Genomic DNA, 24,273 nt, shown 5'->3' with positions numbered 1-24,273 from the left:
CCAGGAGAAACTGGAAGTACTCCGGAGAAAATCGTTCCTGTACTCTCTTCTTCTCTTTTTTCTTCTTCTGGTACCAAACCGGAGTAAAAAGGAGCAAAGATTTTTACTCCTGTTTACTCCAGAGTGACTTCCGTGTACTGGAACAAACCTAATGTTAAACAAACAGTGAATTCTACTATGAACTTGAATTTTATTTAAAAAAATGTTAAATTATACAATATAACAATTTTAATTTTTGTTGGCGTTTTTCCTTCTTTATAACATGAGCTGTTCTTTATATGATGATTGATCTGCCAAATATATCCTTTCTCAATGATGATTTACGATTTGAGGTACAGCACATCATATTTGGATCGCTTGTCGCAATCAATTATGCAGAAAACAGTTGTGATATATCCAAAACTCCAATTTTTTCTTTGGAAATTTACCGGGCACAAAATATGTTCGTGTAAGACCACGCATTCTTGAAAAGGATCGTTGTATGTATAACATATACGTACATACACTAAGGTTTTTTTTACACGGTTTTTTTACACGGTTTTCGCAATTAGCACGGTTTTTTTTGCACGGTTTTCGCAATTAACACGGTTTTTCGCAAAAATATTCTAAGTCCTTTTAAAGGCAAAAGACTTGGACGATTTCTCAACAATTTTTTTGCACGGGTTTCGCAAAAATGTTCTAAGTCCTTTTGGAGGCAAAAAACTTAGACGATTTTTGATCAATTTTTTTTTGCGCGGATTTCGCAATTAACACGGTTTTAGCAAAAATCCTTATGAAGGCAAAAGACTTAGACGGTTTTTGACCAAGTTTTTTTTTGCACGGATTTTGAAATTTACACGGTTTCTGCTTTTCCATTTTGAATGCAAAGAATTTCGAAGATTTTTGGAAAAGTGGAAGTGATTGCTTTTGGAATAGCATTAACGAGTAGATGCCAAATGTTCATGTCTGAGACCATTTAGAAAACCAAGATGGCGACTTCCGGTCCAGTGGAAGTCTCTGAAACCCCATCAATATGGGTATTTTTGGAACGGGATTATTGAGTGGACGTCAGATATCGATGTTTAAGGCCATTTTAAAAACCAAGAAGGCGACTTCCGGTTCAGTGGAATTCTCTATAACCCAATCAGCATGCATATTTTCAGAGCGGGCCTAATAGAGCGCATGATAGAGATCAGTGTCAGAGGCCATTTGGAAAACCAAGATGGCGACTTCAGGTTGATTGGAATTCTCTAAAATCGAATCAATATGGGTATTTTTGGAATGGAATTGATGAATAGACGCTAGATATCGATGTCTGGTGCCATATTGAAATTCAAGATGGAGACTTCCGGTTCTGTGGAATTCTCCAAAGCCCAATCAATATGAGTATTTTTGGAACGGGATTGACGAGTAGGTGCCAAATATCAATGTATGAGACCATTTCGAAAATCAAGATGGCTACTTCGGTTTAGTAAAATTTTCAATTATCACAACAATGTGAGATTTTTTGTAATAGCGTTAATGAATAGATACCGGATGTCAATTCCGGAAGTAATGTTTTCATCTAAGATGGTGACTTCTATTTTAGTGCCAAGACAATGTTTTAAATATAAAGACACGCGGCGAGAAAAACAGTAAATTTGGCTGCACGGTTTTACAAATTATTTGTCTGCTAGTTTTGGCAACCAGGAATATTGTGTAAACAGCGAGTGACTTGTAGTTTTAATGAATGCTTGGCGAATTCCTTTTTTGAAATATTTCCCACAATACTCAATCATGTAACTTGGAAACGCATTGATTTACGTTACTGAGCCTGTCTACATGTTTTTCGTTGCATTAGAAAAAATGTATCGAGGATGCAGGATGCAGACATGCATTTCTTTTCATTTCAATCTCGATACTCCCCACGCATTACTTCCTAAATCCGCCATATTTGTTTACATTGCTAGTTTGGAACCGTTGTTTTGGGTTCGATTGGAACTTTTGGCATCAGTCTTCGCGCATCTCTATAAGCATCATCTCTGCTTTAGTGTACATCTCATTCATCTTAAGGGGGCGTCTGGTGTAGTGGGCAAAAAAATCGACTTCTTTTTTATCCGCTTAATTGTTAGTATTGAGCCTCTAGAATAGTCTCCCGCAATCTCGGTGACCACGCTGAACTTCTTTTGTTTTAAACAGCCATGCATTCCTCGCGCGTATTTGCTGTGACACACGCAGATTTCAATCTATCGGCAACAATTTTCTTAAGACTGACAGCGATAAAAATACAGTGTGAACAATACACTTTAAACTACTTCCACCCAAATTTTTAAGAGAAAATACCAAATGGATTGTTTTCCACGTCATTTTTTCCGTGATGCAATTTGATATGGAGTATCCTTTAATAGAATTTTTTTTCGAAACCGCGTTTTTCAAATTGGTGAACACGATAACTCAAAAACTAATCAAAGAATTGACTTGATTTTTTTATGAAAATGCACAATATGTGTAGCCTGTCGGTGAACCACAGAAAACAGAATGAAAAAATTGTTCTCTCTATTATTTTGAGGAAAGTGCACGAATTTTACAGAAAAATATGAGATTTTTCGGTTTACATGAAGCCATTTTCCTAAACTCGAACTTTGTTTTTTGGGTTCATCGAGTAACTACAAGTCTAAGCTTTACAAATTTTACTTAATTTCCTGTGTCAAACAATTTTATCAAGAGTCATCGTGTTAGCCGCGGCGCTCCTCGACGTGGAAATGGTTGGACGTCTACTCTTGGAACGCTCGTATGTGTGGCTCTGCGTGGCTGCCGACCCTATTCTGCGCGGCGTGTGACGTGAGACGACTAATCTCACCTCACTCTACGTGACTTCACCCAATTCTGAAGAGTCACTTCGGGTGACGTGAGACTCCCATTTAACCGCAATGAGGAATCTCACCTCACCCGAGTCGACTCTCAGAATCGGGTGAGAAAAGTCACGTAAAGTGAGGTGAGTTTCGTCGTCTCACGTCACACGCCGCGCAGAATAAGGCCGTGCAAATATTTTTTTCGTACAGAATAAACGTACAAATTTAAAGCTTAATATTACATAAAAGATGCATTGTTTCCTTGCCTTCAAAATCGTAAAACAAAATAACTTTCGGTTTGAGCACTTTACACCAGACGCCCCTCTTAATAATACAGCGAAGACCTGATTTTATTATTTCTCCCTGATTATGTCAGCTTTTTGATTCGACTTTGAGTCTCGCATGAAGATTCGCTCAATGAGCTCTAGCAGACGAACCAACTCAAATTCGAGTAAATCCATTCATGAGCACATTTTTCTTATCTTATAAATGAAAAATATACAAAAATAAATGTATCTTTTTGTTTTACGCTGGATATTTATACTAAATAATCAGAACCATCTTGGGTGTTACAATGACGTCAGACCTCTGGCAACTGCATATTTGTCAATCCAGTTCCAAAACACTCCATGTTGTGAGTTATACAGAATATCGCTAAGCCGATAGTCTCAATGTTGTATTTCAAAATGGCCTCAGACATTGATCTCTATCATGCGCTCATTAGGCCCGCTCGGAAAATATGCATACTGATTGGGTTATTGAAAATTCTGTTAGACCGGAAGTCGTCATCTTGGTATTCCAAATGGCCTCAGGCATCGATATTTGGTGCCTACTCGTTAACACTGTACCGAAAACAACCATATTGTTAAAGTGCGGGACAAAAGGAAACCTCAAGATCCGACGTTTCCACTTTTCCAAAAACCTAAGGAATTGGAAAAAGCAAAAACCGTGCTAGTTGCATAATCCGTGCAAAAAAAACCTGTTCAAAAATCGTCTAAGTCTTTTGCCTTCAAAAGGACTTAGAACATTTTTGATAAAACTCCGACCTCATCCCTTTTCCTAAAATCGTCTAAGTCTTTTGCATTGAATGTAACGAGGTTTTTTTGCACGATTTTCGGAATTAACGCGGTTTTTTTTGCACGGTTTTCTGAATTAACACGGTTTTTTTTACACGGATTTCGCAATTAACGCGGTTTTTTTTTTTGCACGGTTTTTTTTTACACGGTACGTATCCCCCGTGTAAAAAAAAACCTTAGTGTATATCAATAAATAGGTGTAGACAAGTTTCTTCCATAAAGTACTGCCGATTAGTGGGAGGTGAATTGCATATACACACACATGACAACAAATTTGACGTTATGTCAATTTCTCCCACTATACACAGCAGAATAAAATTCGACGTATCTAGCGCTGAAACTTCAATCCACAATGCCCCGCCGCACACAATAGATTACCACAATAGATCTAAATATTGGTCGCAGTGGTCCGTCTCCAACAAAAAAAAATGCCCCGCCGCAACGTCGAAACCAATCCCAGCTGGCCGCCAGGTTAAAGTGCTATCAATTTCACGTCTGCACACACTGTCAGGTCGAAACCATTTTTAATTGTCAGCCATCTCGGTGCGATGCATTATTCACCCTGGAGCTCAGCGGTCCGCGAAATTCCGACTAATTTAAAAATGTTTTAATGTTGTTTTAAGATCTCGGTTTCACCGCCGCACAGAGCCTGCTTTGATAAATGCTTGCACCTTTCCGGCAAAACCGAACTCGAATCCGAGGCCGAGGTTGCAACGCGCAGAGAAATATGCAAAAGCCTGCTTTGCTCACCGACTGGCGAGCAGGCCGCTGATAAGAGATTCATGAAATGCAAAATAAATCATTGGCGGGGGTCAGATGAGATGTTTGGGTCGTGCGGGGTCCTAAAATATGTGCAGCTCAGCGAGCTGTGCAAAGTGTATGAAATAATGGTTTAAAATGTGGACCCTTATCGCGACAGTATTATCAATGTTTAATTAGCGAGAGTGTTATCACTTGGCTTGCAGTTCGGGGAATGAAGGTTTCGTTCAGTCGAAAAAAAAATAAACTGACGGTGGTCAAACAAGCAGCCACCAACCTCGGACCGAGGCATTTTCGATAATCGATACTTTCGCACTCTTCCCGCGGTGATGCAGCAAAACCTACTAACACACATGTGATGTTTTTTCCCCCGTTTGGCTTGTAATCGGTTATTAAGTCATTAAACTGCCCCCTTCATGACCCTCATTTAGCGTAGAACCTACAAATTAAGGAACTGCTCTACTTGTGTAAACAGAAACTTGTGTAAACCTCACACAATCGGTTACGTGAAGAAAAAAGTTTATGGCGTCGTCATCGAAGTCCCCGGATCGTAGCGCTGATAATAGTGATGACGATAATGACGGGATGCTGCACCCTTAAAAACTCCGTCGCGGCTATAGCAGGTCGTGATTGCTCCCCTCCCCCAACCTAAACCCGCTGAAAGTGCCTCCGTCGTCGACCGGGAGAGTTGCGTCGGTTGTGGTTTTCGGTGGAATTGAATTTGAATCGCTGGTCGTTAGCTTAAGATAGTGGTTTGGAAACGGCGGAAAAATCTGTAATCAGACCAAGCACGCAAGTACTGTGATTAAGCAAACAACTGGCCCCCAAAAGCAAATATTTAAGCTTTCAGTTCAGAAAGGGGCCCCGTTTCAAGGATGATGTTTAGCTTTATGTGTTTGTTTTAATGTAAATTTAGTCGCTGTAACACTCGACAATAAATGGCTCAATCCGGGGATAGGCCGTGTAAAACATTTCATCCGAAAGTGAATCGCTCTAGGGTTAACTTTCTTTACCGATTTGACTTGTTCAGACCAACCCAGTCCAGTTGCTTAATGGCCATCAATTAGTTCACAAACTTGATAACTGAGCCTTTTTAAAAATTGAGCACTTTCGGGCTCTCAGCATGGTTGCTAATTACACATTTCCGACGACCTCTCGAACACTCTCAAATCCATCCAACCAGAGGTTGACACCGTGCACATTTTAACCAAATAAAACAAACATAGTCACGCATATGTAAAAAAGGCGTGCACCAAACAGGATTGAGAAAGTGCAAATTTATGACGCACTGCTATCTGTCATTAAATCGTAATTTCTTAATTTCAACCAAAGTAGGCCTGACCGGGTAGGATTGGGTCTGGTTGGAGGTGCATACTCTGATAAAACAAGCACTTGCATAGCATACTGAACCGAACTGAAAAGAAGCGATTGCGCTCTGTAACCAGCACCTAAAAACCAAAAAAAAACAAAAACAGAACCTGAGAACATGACCAACATGATTTATTTCGAAAATTGCTCAGGCGGTGGCTGCGGCAGCGGCGGCTGTGACGATGGCGAAAAAATTCGGACCTCTTGCCCAGGCTTCCGCAAGTCGCGAAGGGAAATTTCGGTGCGGATCAATCCACCGAATCCGGAGCGGAAAGCACAGGCTCCGGGAATTTATGCGAACATGGAAACGCTGTAATTACGCTTGCGGGGCATAAACCGTGGCCTACTCTAGCTTGTTCGGGCGTGCTTAGAGACGGGCAGCCTCCTGCCTGCGAGGATATATCGATAATAAAGACCTCATAATGTCAAATTTCGTTAAACAAAATGACGTTGAAAAATTAAATAATTGCATGATTTATTCGGAATTAATGTAGCGCGAGACGGAATAAATCTCGCCCGCAAAAACCGACCCGGGTATGATGGGTATCTTTGCGTGCTACGATGATAGGACCGAGACCGACACGGGGAGCCGAAATCCCGAAATGTGTTTTGCAGCTGGACGACCAGCACTCTGATTTGCATACTTGCTCGTCAAAAAATACCTGGAACCCGCACAATCGCACACTACCTTCCGGTTTTACACGGCGCGGGCTTTACGCTTGGCAGAACATTTTCGCAGTGAGTAAATTAAAAATTCGCCGTGATTTTTATCTTCATTGTTCACGGGGTCTCGGACTGTGGCTCTGATGGACGGGCTGAATTTTTTCGCAAAGATTGGAAGCGAAAGCGTGATAAGAGAGGGACAACATATTTTTCTGATCGTTCGAAATTTGAAAATGTTGAAAAAATATATACCATTGGGGAACAATATTCAGTGGATGGTAGATGGTTGACGTACAAAATTAATAGTTACTAGAATTACAACTATTTGATAGCTTAAAACGGAGAAGCCGTTAGGAAGAACCGGCCGAGCTTCTGAAAGTCGAGAGTGACAGATTGTACGAAGTAATCCACTGCATGAACGGCACGATCTGGGTGAAAGAAGAAATGTCTAAGGTTGTTGGATAGTTTCATATATCCTATTTACCATAAAGGATACAAACTCATCCAACCACCCATAGGCATTTTTTCTTCTAACCAATTCATCCCGCTGACGCAGTGGATTGCTTCGTAGAGCCAATTACTCCCGATTTTTAAAATCTCGTCGATTTCGGGGCAAATCTCGCACTCACTGGCTATATGCAATTGAGGAAGATACGCGTGCAGGAGACTGGGGCAAGGTGGCACAAGATCAAGTAATCTCCTGGACCTCCTGGAATATCCAGGGACTAAAGAATTGAAATTATAAAAAAATAATAGTCGCTGCCGTCAGCCACGGAAAAGACAACGAGGAAATTGACTCTCGCTTCGAAGCCATGTGCCATAAGTAGGTCAACCCTTGAGCTTAAGAATCAGAAATGTCTGCCTTCCAGCCAATGATGAAAGCAGGTCTGGTCATTTACGGTGAAATGGTTGACCAAATTTCACAGACTGAAACCCTTCTCCTAGTAGTCGAAGATTGAACATGAACACCTACCTATTTATTTGTAAATCTAGTAATAATATCAGTGCACGTGGACAGATCGTAATGAACTACTTAGAGCACCAGTGTACCCACTCACTTCAACCACGCTAAAGTACCCTATCGTCCTTTAATAATGTTTGCTTTTCAACGGATCTAGCAGAACTACTCGAATGGACAACATACCGTGACTCCCATATTAATGACCATCAATGATTATTACCATTCTTGGACAGCACCTGCGACAAAAAACCGAGAACTGAAAGGAAAATTGAAGAAATAAAACCACTACTGGAGCTAGCGTCAATCCGGCGCTAGCTTAGTCCTGTCACTAAGTTAGTGTCAGATACTGGTGAAACGAAGTCGAAAGGGTAATTCCATAACTAATACGCGTAAATGTGGTTTTATCTACTTTTCTCCTCAAAGAAGAAAACAAAATTAGTTTTCACCTAAATTGCTTTCGTTAGAGGGAAATATAGCATAGGGACCATTCATAAAATACGTAATGCAAAAATTGCCCAAAACTGACTCCCAAATATCTTTATCACCTCTCCCCTATTATGTAACAAATTCTTGAAACGAATATTTTTCTTCACTAAAAACATGTTACGATTTAAGTAAATACCACTTGGCCGTGTACGAAGAAGTATCTTGTCTATGTACCCACCAGGGAAGTAGAGATAGGTGAAGTAGTCTCCACCAGGGGCCTTAATTGCGAAGTATGGGGTTCGCTCCTTCAAGAACCCTTTACTTCGGCCAATGAAAATTATGGTTCGCAAGCAATTGCGTTCAGGAAAATTCAAGGAGTATATGAAAACAAACTTATTTTCCGTCAGCCTCATTTCGAACATTTCGCCGAATCTGCTCTTCCAAACTTTCATCTTTTGGACGGCGTTAGTCAACCTAAACTTACAGTGAATTCATCCATGAATATTTGGATCTAAAACTTATGCGTGAAGTTCAAGTACAGCCAAATGAGGTAGAGTCATCACCCTTTCCATACTACATGCCACATCATGCTGTTGTACGACCTGACAGCAGTACTACCAAACTTCGTGTAGTCTTTGACGCATCCTGTTCCACAATGTCAGGCGTGTCTCTCAATGATGCCTTAATGGTAGGACCAGTGGTTCAAGAAGACTTGCTTTCCACGGTAATCCGTTTCCGTATCCACAAGTTTGCCATCGTGGCTGACATAGCCAAAATGTATAGGATGGTCAACATCGCTTCGAATGATCATCGATTCCAAAGGATCGTCACCTACGGGACATCATCGGCACCATATCTGGCCACCAAGTGCCTCCAGCGCCTAGCAGAAAACGGAGCTGAACTACTACCGACAGCTTCGAAGATTTTGCTGAAGGATGTCTATGTTGACGATATGCTGTCTGGAGCAGATAGCGTAGAAGATGGAATCAAAATATACGGTGAAATGAATGAACTTCTGGATCCTGCGGGATTCACTCTCAGTAAATGGAGTTCGAACAACTCTGAAATATTGGCAGCCATTCCTGAAATTCTTAAGGACGATCGTACGTCCCTGGAACTGGACTCCTCGAAATCGACTATTAAAACCCTAGGCCTTTCATAGGAACCTAGCTCGGATTATTTTCGATTCTCTGTGCCTCAGTGGAACGATTCTACTGAGATCAACAAGCGCATCATTTTGTCCGATTTTGCCCGCCTTTTCGATCCTCTCGGACTGGTAGGGCCAGTAGTAGTCCAAGCCAGGATATTTCTTCAGGATCTCTGGAAACAGAAATGTTTCTTGACAGAAACACTCAGCGAGGAACTTCAGCACTGGTGGCTGGAATTTCGACGCAACTTGATTGGACTTTCCGCTCTCAAGGTACCTCGTTGGCTCGCTTTTGGAAATGATACGGTTTCAGCAGAAATTCATGGGTTTTGTGACGCGTCAGAAAAGGCTTACGGAGCATACATCTATCTTCGATGCACGACGTACGATGGTCATGTATCGGTTAGGCTAATCACCGCAAAGTCCAGAGTTGCTCCACTTGACGATGTTCAACGCACAAAAAAGAAGATGACTATTCCGCGTTTGGAGCTGTCATCTGCCCTTGTTCTAAGTCATCTATATGAAAAGGTGGTCAACAGTCTTGGCATCTCAGCTCAACCGTTCTTTTGGACAGACTCTACCATTGTCAAATGCTGGTTAGCCTCGTCGCCATCCCGATGGCAAGCGTTTGTGGCGAACAGAGTGTCGGAGATCCAACATTTGACTCGATCTGGTGTTTGGAACCACATTGCCGGATCCGAAAATCCCGCAGACGTCACACAGTGATCACCTTCCATACAAAAGTCGGACAAAACCTCAAAAGTGGCCCGAATTTGATGAAAACTTCACATTAGGGTAATTTTGTGACGCTGAATTCGTATTTGGTGTTTATTTTTTGTTTTTTATTTCCTCAAAATTTTGGCACTTAGGGTGGTTCGAAAATTCAACATTTACAAATATAAAGTGCACTATTTTCAAAAATTCATTTTCAAAAAATTAGGTGCGGTGAATTTTTTAGCAGAACACACATTTTTTCAATTGTTGATAATGATAAGACACATCTATAAATTATATTGCGAACCCTGGGTAGTCAACGGCTCCTTCAGACGTAACATGAAAAATCACCTTTTTTCATACCTCGGGGCAGAAAGGGGCAAAACAAGATATTCATTTTCGGAAAGTACACTAATTTTCAAGTATCATGAACAACAAGCGATCTTTCCGAACCGTTTCAAAAAAAAGTACAGCCACTTTGAACATTATAACTTTAAACTATTGTTCGATTTATTATTTGTTTTTCATGTCTGAGCGAGAAGAAAGACTTGTATCGACTAAATCGAATGGTTGCTATAAGTCCAGCGAATAACCTTTAACATGAAATCAGTTTGACCCCAATCGGAATCTTAACTAAAAAGATATATGCATTTGAATAACTTTTTACAAACTTCATTTAAAATGAAAGATATAATACTCCCATTGACTGCTATTGAATTTAACTCAGTTCTGACCTTTGGTTCCGGAGTTACAGGTTGGTTATTGCGGTCACATATAAATTTCCAATATAAACCGGTACATTCATAATACCTCATAGGTTAAAAATCTACTCAAATGAACATCAAACTACTTTGATTCGCTTAGCTAGATCACTGGCGGCGAATTCAAGGCTCTTGAAATATATTGTCCTCTCTCGATAATTTCGGAAGTAAGTTCCAGGTTCCTGGCATATTCCTGAACTTAAGCCGCTTCGTTGATGGTTGAACCAATTTTCACTAACCAGTTGGGTATTGCACACCCCATCTACCCTCCCCTTCCTTCCTTCTCACATCCCCCCCACCTCTCTCACCGCCACCCCTCTCAGACCAACCTCACACCCGCATTCAGAGCTGCAAATTTTCAACAGGTTATTTTGAACTTGAAGGAGAAACAAATCTCAAATCATGCCCTATTATGTTCAATTTGGAGTTGTTGGTTTACATCATTCATTCAAACAGCCGAGCTGGTCAATCATTTTCCATTTAATTTCAATTTCATTGACTCTATGAATATCCTTTTACTGGGGTATTGACTAAGTTTTTCAAACATAGCTACTCTGAACATACTTTTTAATGTTAATGTAAGCTTCAAAACGTAAAACTTGTTAACATTTGACTTAAACTGGCCTCTATAGAGCGGTTCGGTTTAGTTATGAAAATCCCGCAACCTGAAAGTGAATGAGTAAGGGAGGCTTTGAATTTGAATCATGGTTGGGTTTGATTGAACTGAAAGTTGGCATTTGAAAATGAAAATTTTCACCACTGCCCGCATTCCCTTCATCCACCTATACCAAAAAAAAAATAAGTCATCCTCCCCCTCCCACTAATCATACGCGCCCGTCCCCCACAACCCCGCATTTCAGAATGTGTTACCATAAAGCTAACAATGAACTCACGCTGACTAAGCTAATTAAATAATATATTTGTGTTTGTTTCACGTGTGTCAACATCGTCGTGTTGCTCATCAAGTTCGTGGCAGTCGTGACTTATATATACTTACCAAGGGTATTAAGAATGGGATAGATATTTACACAATGTTTTATTGAGCGGAACCAGCTATTAAATCATAGTTTGGATAAATGACAAAGGCTCAATTCCACCACTAGGTGGATTAAAACGAGTTTTTTCACTTGATCGCACACTACACTGTAGCGTAAGCATGGAGCAGCTGAATCATTTCATTCAAGGTAACCGAAGAAGATGCTTTGCATTAAATTGATCCCGTCCCATCGAAATGCTAGATGAAACGAATTCCAATTTTGGACACAGTAGCGTAGCCAGAAGTTTGGTTTGGGGGGGGGGGGGTGAAAATCATTTTTCGAAAATGCTTAAATTCAATGTAAATTTGATAAATTGTTGAAAGTTCAGAAACAAAAATAGTCTAACCTTTTATATTTTTTATAATATATCAATTGTTCATGCATTTCGTAGATTAGGGACGGCAATCTGCTCGAATCAGACACATACGGTTTACCCTTTCTTTTACCGTTTCCTTATCAGGCTATCTCAGCATCCGATCGAACAGACCGATCGGGTTTCTACCTATCTCTGATAAAACTTGCTAGAAGCGAAGCAAACGAGTCAGTCTCGAATAAAATACATATAGCATCACATCGAATATCGGTGTCGTATATTCAACGGAGCCAATAAATAGTTGTGTCGTTTCTTACTCCAAAATCAAGAGCACTGCTTCTTAATCCGAAGGACTTGATCGCGGCATCATAAATTGGTCCTTCGAACCGGATCAAGGACCGTTAAGAACAGTGTTCGCGATTTACGCGGGTCGGTGTGATTTTCGTGAGACTATTACTTGTGTTGGCCAATGCGCCAAATCTGAAATCTTCGAACGAACTCGTGGTGTGCAAAAGGTGCTAGATAATAAAAACTGGCAGTGAATAGATATGAGCAATTAAAGCCAGTTAAATAAAACCGATTGTGATATAATTAAATTGCAAATGTAAAGTGTGATTGTCATAAGCGGGATATATCGGCGTCATCGAAACGAGTGGCTACTGTTCCTTTTGTCAGCGCCCGCTATTGTTAGCCCAACGTGGCGTGGTTGAACGCGTGGTCCGAGCGTTGTAGCGTCGCAGCGTGGTGTGGCTTGGTTTCTCATTGTTCAGCGTAAAGACTGTAAGTACAAATGCATGCTTCTTCTAACCTGAATATACGGAGATATCAAAGATTAAATTCATCTGGCTTAATGGTGTTCCGCATTTCTGCGTGATAGAGTCGCTTGACGTAAGATATTTTTGGGTTGGTTGGCATATTGGCACACACGTGTGCGAGAACGAATCAAACGTATTATTTTAGTGCTGTCTTTTATCAGGATGGCGAAAAATCTCAAAAGGCTTTCTAAAAAGGAGCGTTACTGTACAGATTCTTTGAACATTATCGAGCACATGGTTGCAAACTATTCAGATGAAACAGACAGGGACAAATTGGACACTTGGATGGACAGGTTAGAATCGATATTTAGTCAGTATGAGGAAATTAGGCTTGAGATGGATTTATTAGACGATAGTGAGGTTGCGCTGAAACGCTCGGATAGTGTTAACGTGAATGATGTTACGATTGCCGGAGATCAAATTCAGATTTCTCGGGAGGAATTTGAAGTAGCCTATTTGAGATTAAAAGCTTTTCTCCAATCAGAAATGCGGAAACGCTCGTGTGCCTCCGACCAAGCAAATGTTAGCCATGCTGAGCAGGCACCCATATCCCAACCAGCTCAATTGCGAGTAAAACTGTCGGAGATTAGACTTCCTCTTTTCGATTGGTCTGTTAAGGAATGGCCAACTTTTAGAGATTCATTCAAGTCATTGATCGATTCCGCTCCTCAACTCAGCAGCATAGATAAATTTTCATATTTAATTTCGGCGCTTTCCAAGGAAGCTAAACGTGTGGTTGAGGTTATCGATGTGACGTCAGAAAATTATTATGTGGCTTGGGAGATGCTTCAAAGACGGTACGAGAACAAATATTTGATTGTTAAGTCCTACGTCGATTCCCTGTTTGCGGTAGAGCCTATGAAAAAAGAGTGTCACGAATCACTGAACCATCTTATCGACGAATATGAGAGAAATTTGATGATGCTAGAAAGGGTAGGAGAAGAAACGGAAAATTGGAGTACATTGCTAATTTTTATGTTGAGCTCACGACTCGATCCAGTTACCATGCGTCATTGGGAATCTCACCGCAAATCAACAAATGTCCCAACCTACTACGAACTGACTGATTTTTTGCGTAGTCATAGTCTTGTTCTACAATCTGTCGCGGCGTCCAAAACTCGCACGGTTGATACTCCTCGATCATTTTCCTCTTCACTTCGAAGCACATTTACTAAATTGAACTCCGCTCATCCTGCAATCTCGCCTCCTCAAAAGACCTGTCCATTCTGCAAACATTCTTTCCATTCTTCATTTAATTGTGAAGCATTTCGCAAGATGACGGCAATCCAACGATTCGAAGCTGCAAAAAAGAACGCATTATGCATAAACTGTCTTTCGCCGGCGCATCTAGTGAGAAACTGCACAAGTGGAGCCTGTCGTGTGTGCAACCAGAAACACCATACAATGCTGCATCAACGGACTAATTCGTCAAATAGCCAAATTAACCATACCCAGCCTAACAAACCCTCTTTGTCCGGAATGCAACCTTCTCCTTCGTCATCCACTCCGACCAAGCTCTCAATACCTTCGCAGTCACGCAACCTGCCACAATCTACTGAGAACCAAGTCCCCACAGTCTCCGCTCTCTCAACCAACCACTTGTCGTCACCTTCCGACATTATTCGTGGACAACTTCCTTCGACTGTGTTACTCTCGACGGCGCTCGTGAAAGTGTTTGACTCCTGCGGAAGGTTTATCTGGGCCCGTGCTCTTCTCGACTCAGGATCGCAACTAAACTCGTATCGGAGCAACTGATCCAGAAATTAGGACTCAAACGTGTACGAGAATTCGTTCCAATCAGCGGCGTTGGACTCTCGTCTACAGCATCCAAACATTCTACTATCGTTCACCTTCAGTCCCATCGCGCTGATTTCGAAGCATGCTGGAAATTCCACGTGCTTTCAAAAATTACAATGGAACTACCATCCCAAGCAGTTGACATGTCCCGACTGAACTGGCCACTTAACATCGTCTTAGCAGACCCAACTTTCCATCAACCCGGTCCTATCGATCTAATATTTGGAGTGGAAAATTTCTACGATCTGTTGCGGGAGGGACAGATCAAAAATAGTCATGAGGAACCTCTATTGCAGAGTACCGCTCTTGGGTGGGTGGTGTCAGGCCGAGTCAACGTAGTTGCTTTACCGTCGTTCACGAGCTTCGCACATATGTGTAGTACACCGTCATTAGAAGAACAATTAACACGCTTCTGGGAGATTGAAGCTTGTCATTCGAAAAGCACATTATCGTTAGAGGAGTCTGCTTGTGAAGAACATTTCGCAACCAATACTATTCGAAATTCTTCAGGTCGTTTCGTCGTCGCCTTGCCAAAGAGAAGTTCAGTGATCGCAGAGCTAGGAAACTCAAAGGCCATTGCTACTCGTCGCTTTCATTCCCTCGAACGACGCCTTACTGCAAATCCTGTACTGAAAGAAGCTTATTCTGAATTCATTCACGAGTACGCCCAGCTCGGGCATATGAAGCTGATTAATGATATTGCCGATTCTGATCGATCCTCTCCGTCCTATTATTTGCCTCACCATTGCGTCGTCCGACCAGATAGCATCACCACTAAACTCCGTGTGGTCTTCGATGCTTCGTGCTCCACAGACACAGGAGTGTCTTTAAACGACTTACTAATGGTCGGTCCACTCGTGCAGGATGACCTTCTTACCATTATCCTACGATTTCGGATGCCACAGTTTGCTATCATCTCTGACATCTAAAAGATGTATAGGCAAATTCTGGTCTGTGACAATGATCAGCCACTCCAACGAATATTATGGAGAGACTTACCATCACAACAGATTCTGAGCTACCAGCTAACAACGGTTACGTACGGTACATCATCAGCTCCTTACCTCGCAACAAAGAGTCTCCAGAGACTGGCTGAAGACAGTTCGGAAAAGTTTCCAGTAGCAGCAGAAGTCATCCGACGAGACTTTTACATGGACGATATGCTTAGTGGGGTCGAAAGCGTGGAAGAAGGCCAAGAACTCTGTAGGCAGTTGATTCATGTGATGAACTCTGCTGGATTTCAGCTCCGGAAATGGGCTTCAAATGAGCCCAAGGTTCTAGAAGGAATTCCACTCCCCCTAAGGGACGAACGAACTATTTTCGACCTCGACTCGTCGGTTTCGCCGATAAAGACACTGGGTTTGCAGTGGGATACATCGACAGATGCATTTCTTTTCGAAGCTCCGAAGCACAGTGAACAGATACCAATAACCAAACGCGTGGTTCTGTCGGATATCGCTCGGCTTTTTGACCCTCTGGGGTTAGTTGGGCCAATCGTCGTCTTAGCAAAACTGTTCATGCAAGAGCTTTGGCGAGAAGGAAAAAAATGGGATGATGCGCTTTGCGATTCTCATCAACGTTATTGGTCAGAATTTCGCGATGATCTTCACGCTCTTTCGTTAATGAAAATACCTCGATGGGTCGTGTCTACACCATCCGCTGTTTGTTTGGAGCTACATGGGTTTTGCGACGCTTCGGAGAAGGCGTACGGCGCTTGCATTTACGTCCGCGCAGTCTCTTCCAGCGGAAGCATCCACGTTAACTTGCTGACCGCCAAATCTAAGGTGGCACCGATTGGAAAAACGAAAAAAGATGGTACCGTCTGTTTGCCACGTCTGGAGCTCTCTGCAGCCCTCTTGCTAAGCCATCTCTTCGAAAAGGTTCAATCTAGCCTAAACCTTAAAGGTAGCAGTTTCTTCTGGACCGATTCAACTATAGTCCTTGCCTGGCTCTCCGCCAGTCCATCGCGCTGGAAAACTTTTGTGGCAAATCGGACCTCAGAAATCCAGCGAATCACAACCAAAGGCATCTGGGCACATGTTCCAGGTACAGAAAACCCAGCAGATGTCATTTCGAGAGGAATATCACCAACACAGCTACACGATTTCGTTCTGTGGTGGAGTGGGTCGCCATGGCTCTCGATGCCGTCTCGATTTTGGTCACCATTTCCACGCCCCTCCGCAGAAACATTCACTCCCGAACAACTAGAAGAACGAGTGATTGCCCTTCCAATTCAGGTTCAGCCTCCTAATGAGTTGTTTCTGCGTTATTCATCCTTCAACAAACTCATACGTGTTGTATCGTGGATCCAAAGATTCAGTTTTAACTCGAGGATTCAGAACCGTTACGGAAGGAAAACCGGGTTTCTTTCAGTAATTGAAATTAAACAGGCTACACACTGCCTGGTGAAACTCGCTCAGGATGAAAGATTCTCTCAGGATCTCGCGGAAGTAGCTCGAAATGGGCAAGTCAAACAGAATTCTCGATTGAAAACTCTTACTCCAATACTAACGAATGGCGTATTGCGTGTCGGTGGCCGGCTGCGCCATGCTCCCGTAAGCTACGACCAACGGCATCCGATGATCCTGCCGGACAAACATCCTTTCACTGAGCTACTAGTAGTTCACTACCACCGAAAGCTTTTACATGCTGGTCCGCAGTTGCTAATTGCCACCATTCGTGAAAGATTGTGGCCGCTGCGAATAAGAAACCTTGCCCGCCAAGCTGTTCACTCCTGCGTCAGCTGTTTTCGTTGCAAACCTAAGATCCTGCAACAGTTAATGGGTGAACTTCCACCGGAGCGCGTTACACCAGCATTCCCGTTTCTCCGCACGGGTTTGGATTACTGTGGACCTTTTTATTATCGTCAGTCTCGCCGAGCTGCCCCTGTTAAATGTTTTGTTTCCATTTTCGTATGCCTTGTAACGAAGGCGGTCCACATTGAGTGCGTTGGAGACCTATCGACCAACTCATTCCTAGCTGCTCTGAAACGGTTTGTCGCTCGCCGAGGGAAACCAGAGTTGATTGAGTGCGACAATGCAACCAACTTTAAAGGAGCTCAACGCGAACTGAACGATTTAGCCCAACTATTCGTATCTCAGCAGCACCAAGAACTGATCACTACCAACTGTACGGAAAATGGGATTACGTTCAAATTCATACCTCCTAGATCCCCAAATTTCGGCGGGCTCTGGGAAGCAGCCGTCAAGTCGCTGAAGAAACACTTGCGCAGCACGGTCGGCAATGTTGTACTGTATCAGGACGAATTTCTTACTATACTAACTCAAATTGAAAGTTGCCTGAATTCTCGTCCACTCACTCAGCTCAGTTCGGACCCTAACGATCTGGAAGTGCTTACTCCTGGGCATTTCTTGGTACATCGATCACTGGCCGCCATTCCAGAACCAAGTCTCGAAGATGTGCCTTCCAACCGCTTAGACCGATGGCAGCAAACACAGGAATACGTCCGGCGAATTTGGAAGCAGTGGCAGTCGGAATATTTGTCCGGGTGGCAGCCTCGTACTCAATGGACTCAACAACGAGACAACATTTCGGTGGGTACCATGGTACTGGTGAAGGAAGAAAACCTTCCACCACTTAAATGGAAATTCGGACGAATACTACAAGTCTTCACGGCTGATGATGGCAACATCCGGGTAGTAACCGTTAGGACGAAGGACGGTGAATTTCGTCGTGGAATCTCCAAAATCTGCGTATTGCCCATTCAGAGACCTACGGAATACCTCGATGATGAAGCCACTGATCCACACGAAGGAACCTAGAATCCTTCCAACGATCACAGTGTACTCACTGTGCAACAATGGGAGGTCGTTAGACCTCCCATTCATGTAAGTCTATGTAATTTAACGAATTTGCAAAAAGTTTATGAATTTTTCGTCCACCATAATGCTACACGATGATGATGCCTGCTCCAACCCACAACCACGAGCAAACGACAAGCTAGCTGCTTCTTCAAGAGGATCTGCAGCTGCACTCAAACGCGTCCACTGTATGTCGGTGGCTCTGCAGCAGAGGAGACAAGGACCTGATGGAAGGCAGTTCAGCTCAACACCCACCCACTGAAGAAAGTCTCACCGATTCATCTACCTCCGACCTGGCTTCCTCGATGGATGACATGACAATCACAAAAGCACAAGTACGCTCAGTCACTTGATGCCAACGATCATCGTCCGTTTTCGGACCCGTGGAGGCCGGTTGCCTCCAATCCAGTTAAGTGTTGTTCTTTTTCTAATTTACTGTTTAAAAAGCCGTCTATGTTTGTTCCAGCATGACGACCCAGACAAGGACAGCCAAGCAAGGAAGACCAGGACGATCGACTCAGTCAACACAAAACCATGGTCATTGTCGAGACGTGCAGGTTCTTTCGAAGGGACACTCGGTCATCGACGACGAAAACCATGGCGTAGATGGAACAGGAAGCAGCTCGAGGATATGTGAACAACCGTTCGAAGAAGTCTAGAAGACAGACATCATCAGTAGCAGCATATGGACAGACGAAACAGAAATGATTACGCCACAATTTTGAATTCTTATATTTTAGTTGTTTAAGAAGTATAGGTTTAGGAAGAAATCATCAAGTAGTAGATAGGAGTCATTTTGTTAAAAATCCGCCTTTTTAACGGTGGCCGGCATATGTTCATGCGGTTTACCCTTTCTTTTACCGTTTCCTTATCAGGCTATCTCAGCATCCGATCGAACAGACCGATCGGGTTTCTACCTATCTCTGATAAAACTTGCTAGAAGCGAAGCAAACGAGTCAGTCTCGAATAAAATACATATAGCATCACATCGAATATCGGTGTCGTATATTCAACGGAGCCAATAAATAGTTGTGTCGTTTCTTACTCCAAAATCAAGAGCACTGCTTCTTAATCCGAAGGACTTGATCGCGGCATCATCAATGAAATCAAAGAATGCAAATGTAAAGTGCACTTTTAAAGTGGAATAAACATTCGAAAACTTTTCTAACGGTCAAGATCGCATAATTTGGAAATCACCAACTTTGGAGGTGTAACAACCTTGAAGAAGCTCTCCAACATGAAAACGCATCTTTTGATATGATAGTTTTGGTGGAAGAAATTATGGAGAAGTAACTCTTCAAAAAAGTAAGAGATTTGGTGTCTTCAGCAAAGTTGTTGATGATGTCATTTTAAACAACTTTGTTAGAAATATTTAAGCTAAAAACTATATTTTAGAAATTTTCTTAAAGCCTGTTTTTATCTGATAAAACTTTTTGTTTTGTTGAATACAATATGAACTATATTGTTTATACACAACAGAAGAGGTTTATAAATTGCGGTAATATCAGAATAACTTGTTTTAAAGGTTTTCTTTCACACATTGCATATATACAGGGTGTTTGGTTCATGGGTAAGAATCTCTCGGGGGATGATAGACTGTCATATTTGGAGAAAAAAATTGTTCTACACATACCATCAAATCTCAACCGTTACAAAGTTATTGAACTTTTTGTGTTAAAAACTTATTTGTCTTAACATACCTCTAACTCAAAAAGTATACTTTGTATTTCAAATATTTTAGGTCCACTTGGAAGGCGAGAAAATTTCGCATTGAGTGATGCCATCACATGTTTCAGCTAATGAGTTTAAGTAGCCTTTTCAAAGTAATTTATTGAACATTAAACATTTTTAATCGATTTTTCGTTCATTTCTTGAATATCATAATAGTTAACCTCATCATTTTAATAATCCAAATTGTTAGTCTTGAAGAGCTGCATAATTCGTTCTTTGACATGATACACTTACCTTTTCTTATTTTCATGAGTTTGGGTTATTTAACTTGGATATTTTTATCTCATCTTCACTAATACCAGCTCTAATTGAAAAAGTATGGCACTTATTGTATTATTTTTCTTTTTATTCGAAAGCCAGAAAAATTTTACAGAGAAAAATGTATTAATACCTTTCAGTTAAGTGAATTTAGTATTCTTTTAAAAGTAAATTAGTTTAAAGTTAGTGCTATTATTAGCATTTTCGTTAATTTTCTTAAAATTGTAAATAATAAACATCACCATTATTATCATGAAAATAATGCATTTCAGCAAGTTCTACAGTTCTTTCTTAGATTCAATCCAATTATCTCTTTTGGTTTCGACGCAAAATCGTTTTTATCACATCGTTTCATATGCAAAAATAACGATTTCGAACCCACTACATTTGTGGCGAGCTCATGCTGTGTTAACTATTAAATAGCAGCAAAATGAAAAGAGATTTAGACAAAGTGTCAAATAAAAAGTTATAGAGAACATTAAGGGGCATCAAATGAACAAGAGTAACGATAAATTTTGTTGATCAATAATTGGAATAATTCAAAAACTCTCCAAAAAACACAAATTTTTAGATATTTCGTTAGTAAAAAATCATTTAGTACACTTAACTAAAAGATATTTGTACATACACTGATAGGACATTTTCTCAGCTTTCCAATGAAATCTTGTAAATAACGATATAAAGCATATTTTTTAGATTAGAGTCTTTTAAGCACTTGCAAGTCGGTTACAGGAAAAGTATAGTAATGAAATTACAAAAAAATGAGAAGAGATTGGAATATGACGTCCAAGGACGAATTATAAATCGTCCTAAAACCCAACTTTTGGATAATGGATATTGCTATAATCATACTTCATTATTTCGAGAAAATTAGCAAAAACCTCCTCAAAAACACTAACTTTTAACTACTTTACAGCTAAAAGGTAATTAAAACTAATTAACTTAAAGATATGAGAACATCATTCAATAGGAAATTTTCTCACCTTTCGAATGGAACTAAAACATTTAAAATACAAAGTATACTTTTAAAGTTAGAGGTATTTTAAGACAAATAAGTTTTTTACACAAAAAATTCAATAACTCTGTATCGGTTGAGATTTGAGGGTATGCGTAGAACAATTTTTTTCTCCAAATTTGACAGTCTATCACCCCTCGAGAGATTCTTAACCATGAACCAAACACCCTGTATATATATATATATATATATATATATATATATATATATATATATATATATATATATATATATATATATATATATATATATATATATATATATATATATATATATATATATATATATATATATATATATATATATATATATATATATATATATATATATATATATATATATATATATATATATATATATATATATATATATATATATATATATATTTATATATATATATATTTCGATATTCTGAATACATGAAGTATTCAAGTCTTCAACAAAATTAGTTATATTCTAGTTATATAGCATTCAACATTTTTTTTTTCATTTTGATTATAGATGCTTTAACCTTAGGCTCTTTCGGTTCTTTTTCAGGTTAGAAAATTTTCTAGCCTAATGTGTACAGGAGTGGGGAATTGAGCCCAGGTGAGCTGGGTACAAGACCATCGACTGACCAACTATGCTATACCCGCTTTATTCAACAAAGTTGTTCGAATAGCATTTTTGAAAACTTTGCTGAAGGCATTAAATCTCGAACTATATTTGTTTAAAGAGTGAATTCTTTTTAATTACTTATAGGAGGATTAACCTACAAAATTACTTTATTAGAAGAGGTGCTGCTTCGCGTTGTAATATTCTTCAAATTTTTACTTCGAGTCTGACTATGACGGTTTACGTTTACTATAACTTTTGATTTGTTTTTAACGGCTTTGTCAGCCTTTAAATAATAAGTAAAACGTATTTTAAGTTTTGCTCGACGTTTCGATGCTGTTTGGCACGTTCTTCAGGGAAAACTGAATTTAAAGTCGTTATTAGTCTAGTGTTTCTAATATTACATGTTTTTGCATTTGAGCTTGAGCTTGAGCTTGTGCGACCAACCCAGGCTGCTGTTCCGTCATCAATCTGGAATCAGTAGATAATTATCCTTGAGAGGAGCGAAACATATTTCAATGTGCAACCCCTGGTAATCCTGAAGTGTTTATTGATTAATACCGGCGCCGGCCAGGCCCGAACGTAGATCGCAGAAGCAAAGGGAAGGTATGTTTGTTCGATACTTGCTTTTGCCAAAGGCCTTATATACTACTGGGCACTTCACTATACTTACAAACAAATATCCTCACAAGATGAGAATATTTGTTTGTAAGTATAGGAAGTGCGCTATGAAGCCAAATATCTACACCAGAGAGGTGACTTCACTATCTGGACTAGATATCCACCCATCAACTCATGGACCGGGGACCAACTGCTCTACTTCCCTTCCGAAGGACGTGACCTCAGATTTTTTCACCTCAGAAAAATCTCAACGACCTCGGTTGGGATTGAGCCCAGATCAACTGCGATGGGTGGCAGTCACGTTTACCGCTCAACCTCTAATATTACATGTTTTTGTACTAACAAAATAGTTCGTTCTTTGTCTTTGAATGTCGATGAATTGATGACATTGTGTTTTTCCTATTCTTCAATTGCACTAAACATCCAAAGTTGACAGTTTGGGAATAATGTCATACGTAAAAAATGTTTTAGATCATTAATATTGTTTTTCTTTACTACTAAAACTCACAACTCCAGAATGGTAGTCAAACGGTGGGATAACAAAATTCTCACAAGTTTCCTATCTCATGCCTCCACGCGAGTCTAAGTCTATTGATGACATTTGGTCCTTAGACCGGCGACGACTGGGTGCTATCAGCCTTCTGCCGATAGTAGCAGAATGAGAGGGTGCGAACAGATCGAGCCGAGAAAACATTGCCGTAAAAATGAATAGTTGATCGGAAATTAGCCCCAATACGACTAATCTGACTAGTATCTATGATCACGGGTCAATACGTATTGAAAATTCGCCGCGTCTGTTTTATGAACTTAATTTCAAGCTCCGTTATTGCTAACAAGCCGTGCATCAGATTAACAATCCTTTATATTTCCCTTCAGTGTTCGTTTTTATCGCTCGTATACTTGTATTCCACAAACAATCCGATATGGAAAATAAGAAATACTGATTTATTACATCTCGCGCTATTTTTGTCTGTATAATGTGTTATCACTCGGTAGTTTTCAAGCCAATAAATATATCGTAGAGAAGAAGTAGCGAATTTTGTCCAAATACTGTTGCAATAAATAGTGATCCGGCCCATTACGCAGATAATATTAGCTTTTCTAGGCAATACTCCCACGGTCGGCCGTGTGGAGTTCAAATTGCTTTTGTTTAGGGAACATAGTATACTCTCGGTAGCCGGCTGCCCAGAGTTTTAAAAGAACCAAAAACTAAACAAGATCTTCTCTTTTTCGAGCGATCGTGCACTCGAAGAACAACTAAACAACTACCTAATAAAATATGCTTTATAGGTCGCATTGCTTGCTTGGAGTGAATCCTAGACCTGATACCCTTCCAAACTACCAACTCCGCGACACCTATGGAAGAGTCTGATGAATCGTCGTCCTTCCGTTAAGTAGGTGGAGCATTAACACTTCCTGTCTACCTTATCCTTTATCCTTCCCCGTGAACGATGAAGATGGGGGCAGCCGGCAGTGATGGCTATCGTGCTGTTGAGGTTTTAATATGGGTCGGATTGGTATGAATTCCTTACTTACCATTTCCTAAGCAACTCTTATTAGATAATCAGCAGTCAAACATGATGAAG

At 40.6% G+C, this 24,273-nt stretch overlaps 2 protein-coding genes across 2 annotated transcripts; both read left to right on the top strand.

The window, feature by feature from the left end:
• The first annotated feature begins 14,763 nt into the window (after positions 1–14,763).
• Positions 14,764–15,576, top strand: LOC131681027 (uncharacterized). Its single transcript, XM_058961732.1, has one exon. It carries the CDS (start codon positions 14,764–14,766, stop codon positions 15,574–15,576), a length of 813 nt encoding a protein of 270 aa, XP_058817715.1.
• A 3-nt stretch (positions 15,577–15,579) lies between these two features.
• On the top strand, positions 15,580–18,429 carry LOC131681025 (uncharacterized). The gene has a single exon (XM_058961731.1). It carries the CDS (start codon positions 15,580–15,582, stop codon positions 18,427–18,429), a length of 2,850 nt encoding a protein of 949 aa, XP_058817714.1.
• Positions 18,430–24,273: the final 5,844 nt, after the last annotated feature.

This window comes from Topomyia yanbarensis, chromosome 2 (assembly GCF_030247195.1).
Source record: "Topomyia yanbarensis strain Yona2022 chromosome 2, ASM3024719v1, whole genome shotgun sequence".
In the NCBI taxonomy this organism is placed as follows: domain Eukaryota; kingdom Metazoa; phylum Arthropoda; class Insecta; order Diptera; family Culicidae; genus Topomyia; species Topomyia yanbarensis.
The sequence above is the reverse complement of the archived record's forward strand: the minus strand, read 5'-3'. Positions and strand labels throughout refer to the sequence as shown.

Bases quoted from the DNA above. Each gene is read 5' to 3' on its own strand.
- LOC131681027 (XM_058961732.1), top strand. From the start codon at position 14,764: ATGGAACTACCATCCCAAGCAGTTGACATGTCCCGACTGAACTGGCCA.
- LOC131681025 (XM_058961731.1), top strand. From the start codon at position 15,580: ATGTATAGGCAAATTCTGGTCTGTGACAATGATCAGCCACTCCAACGA.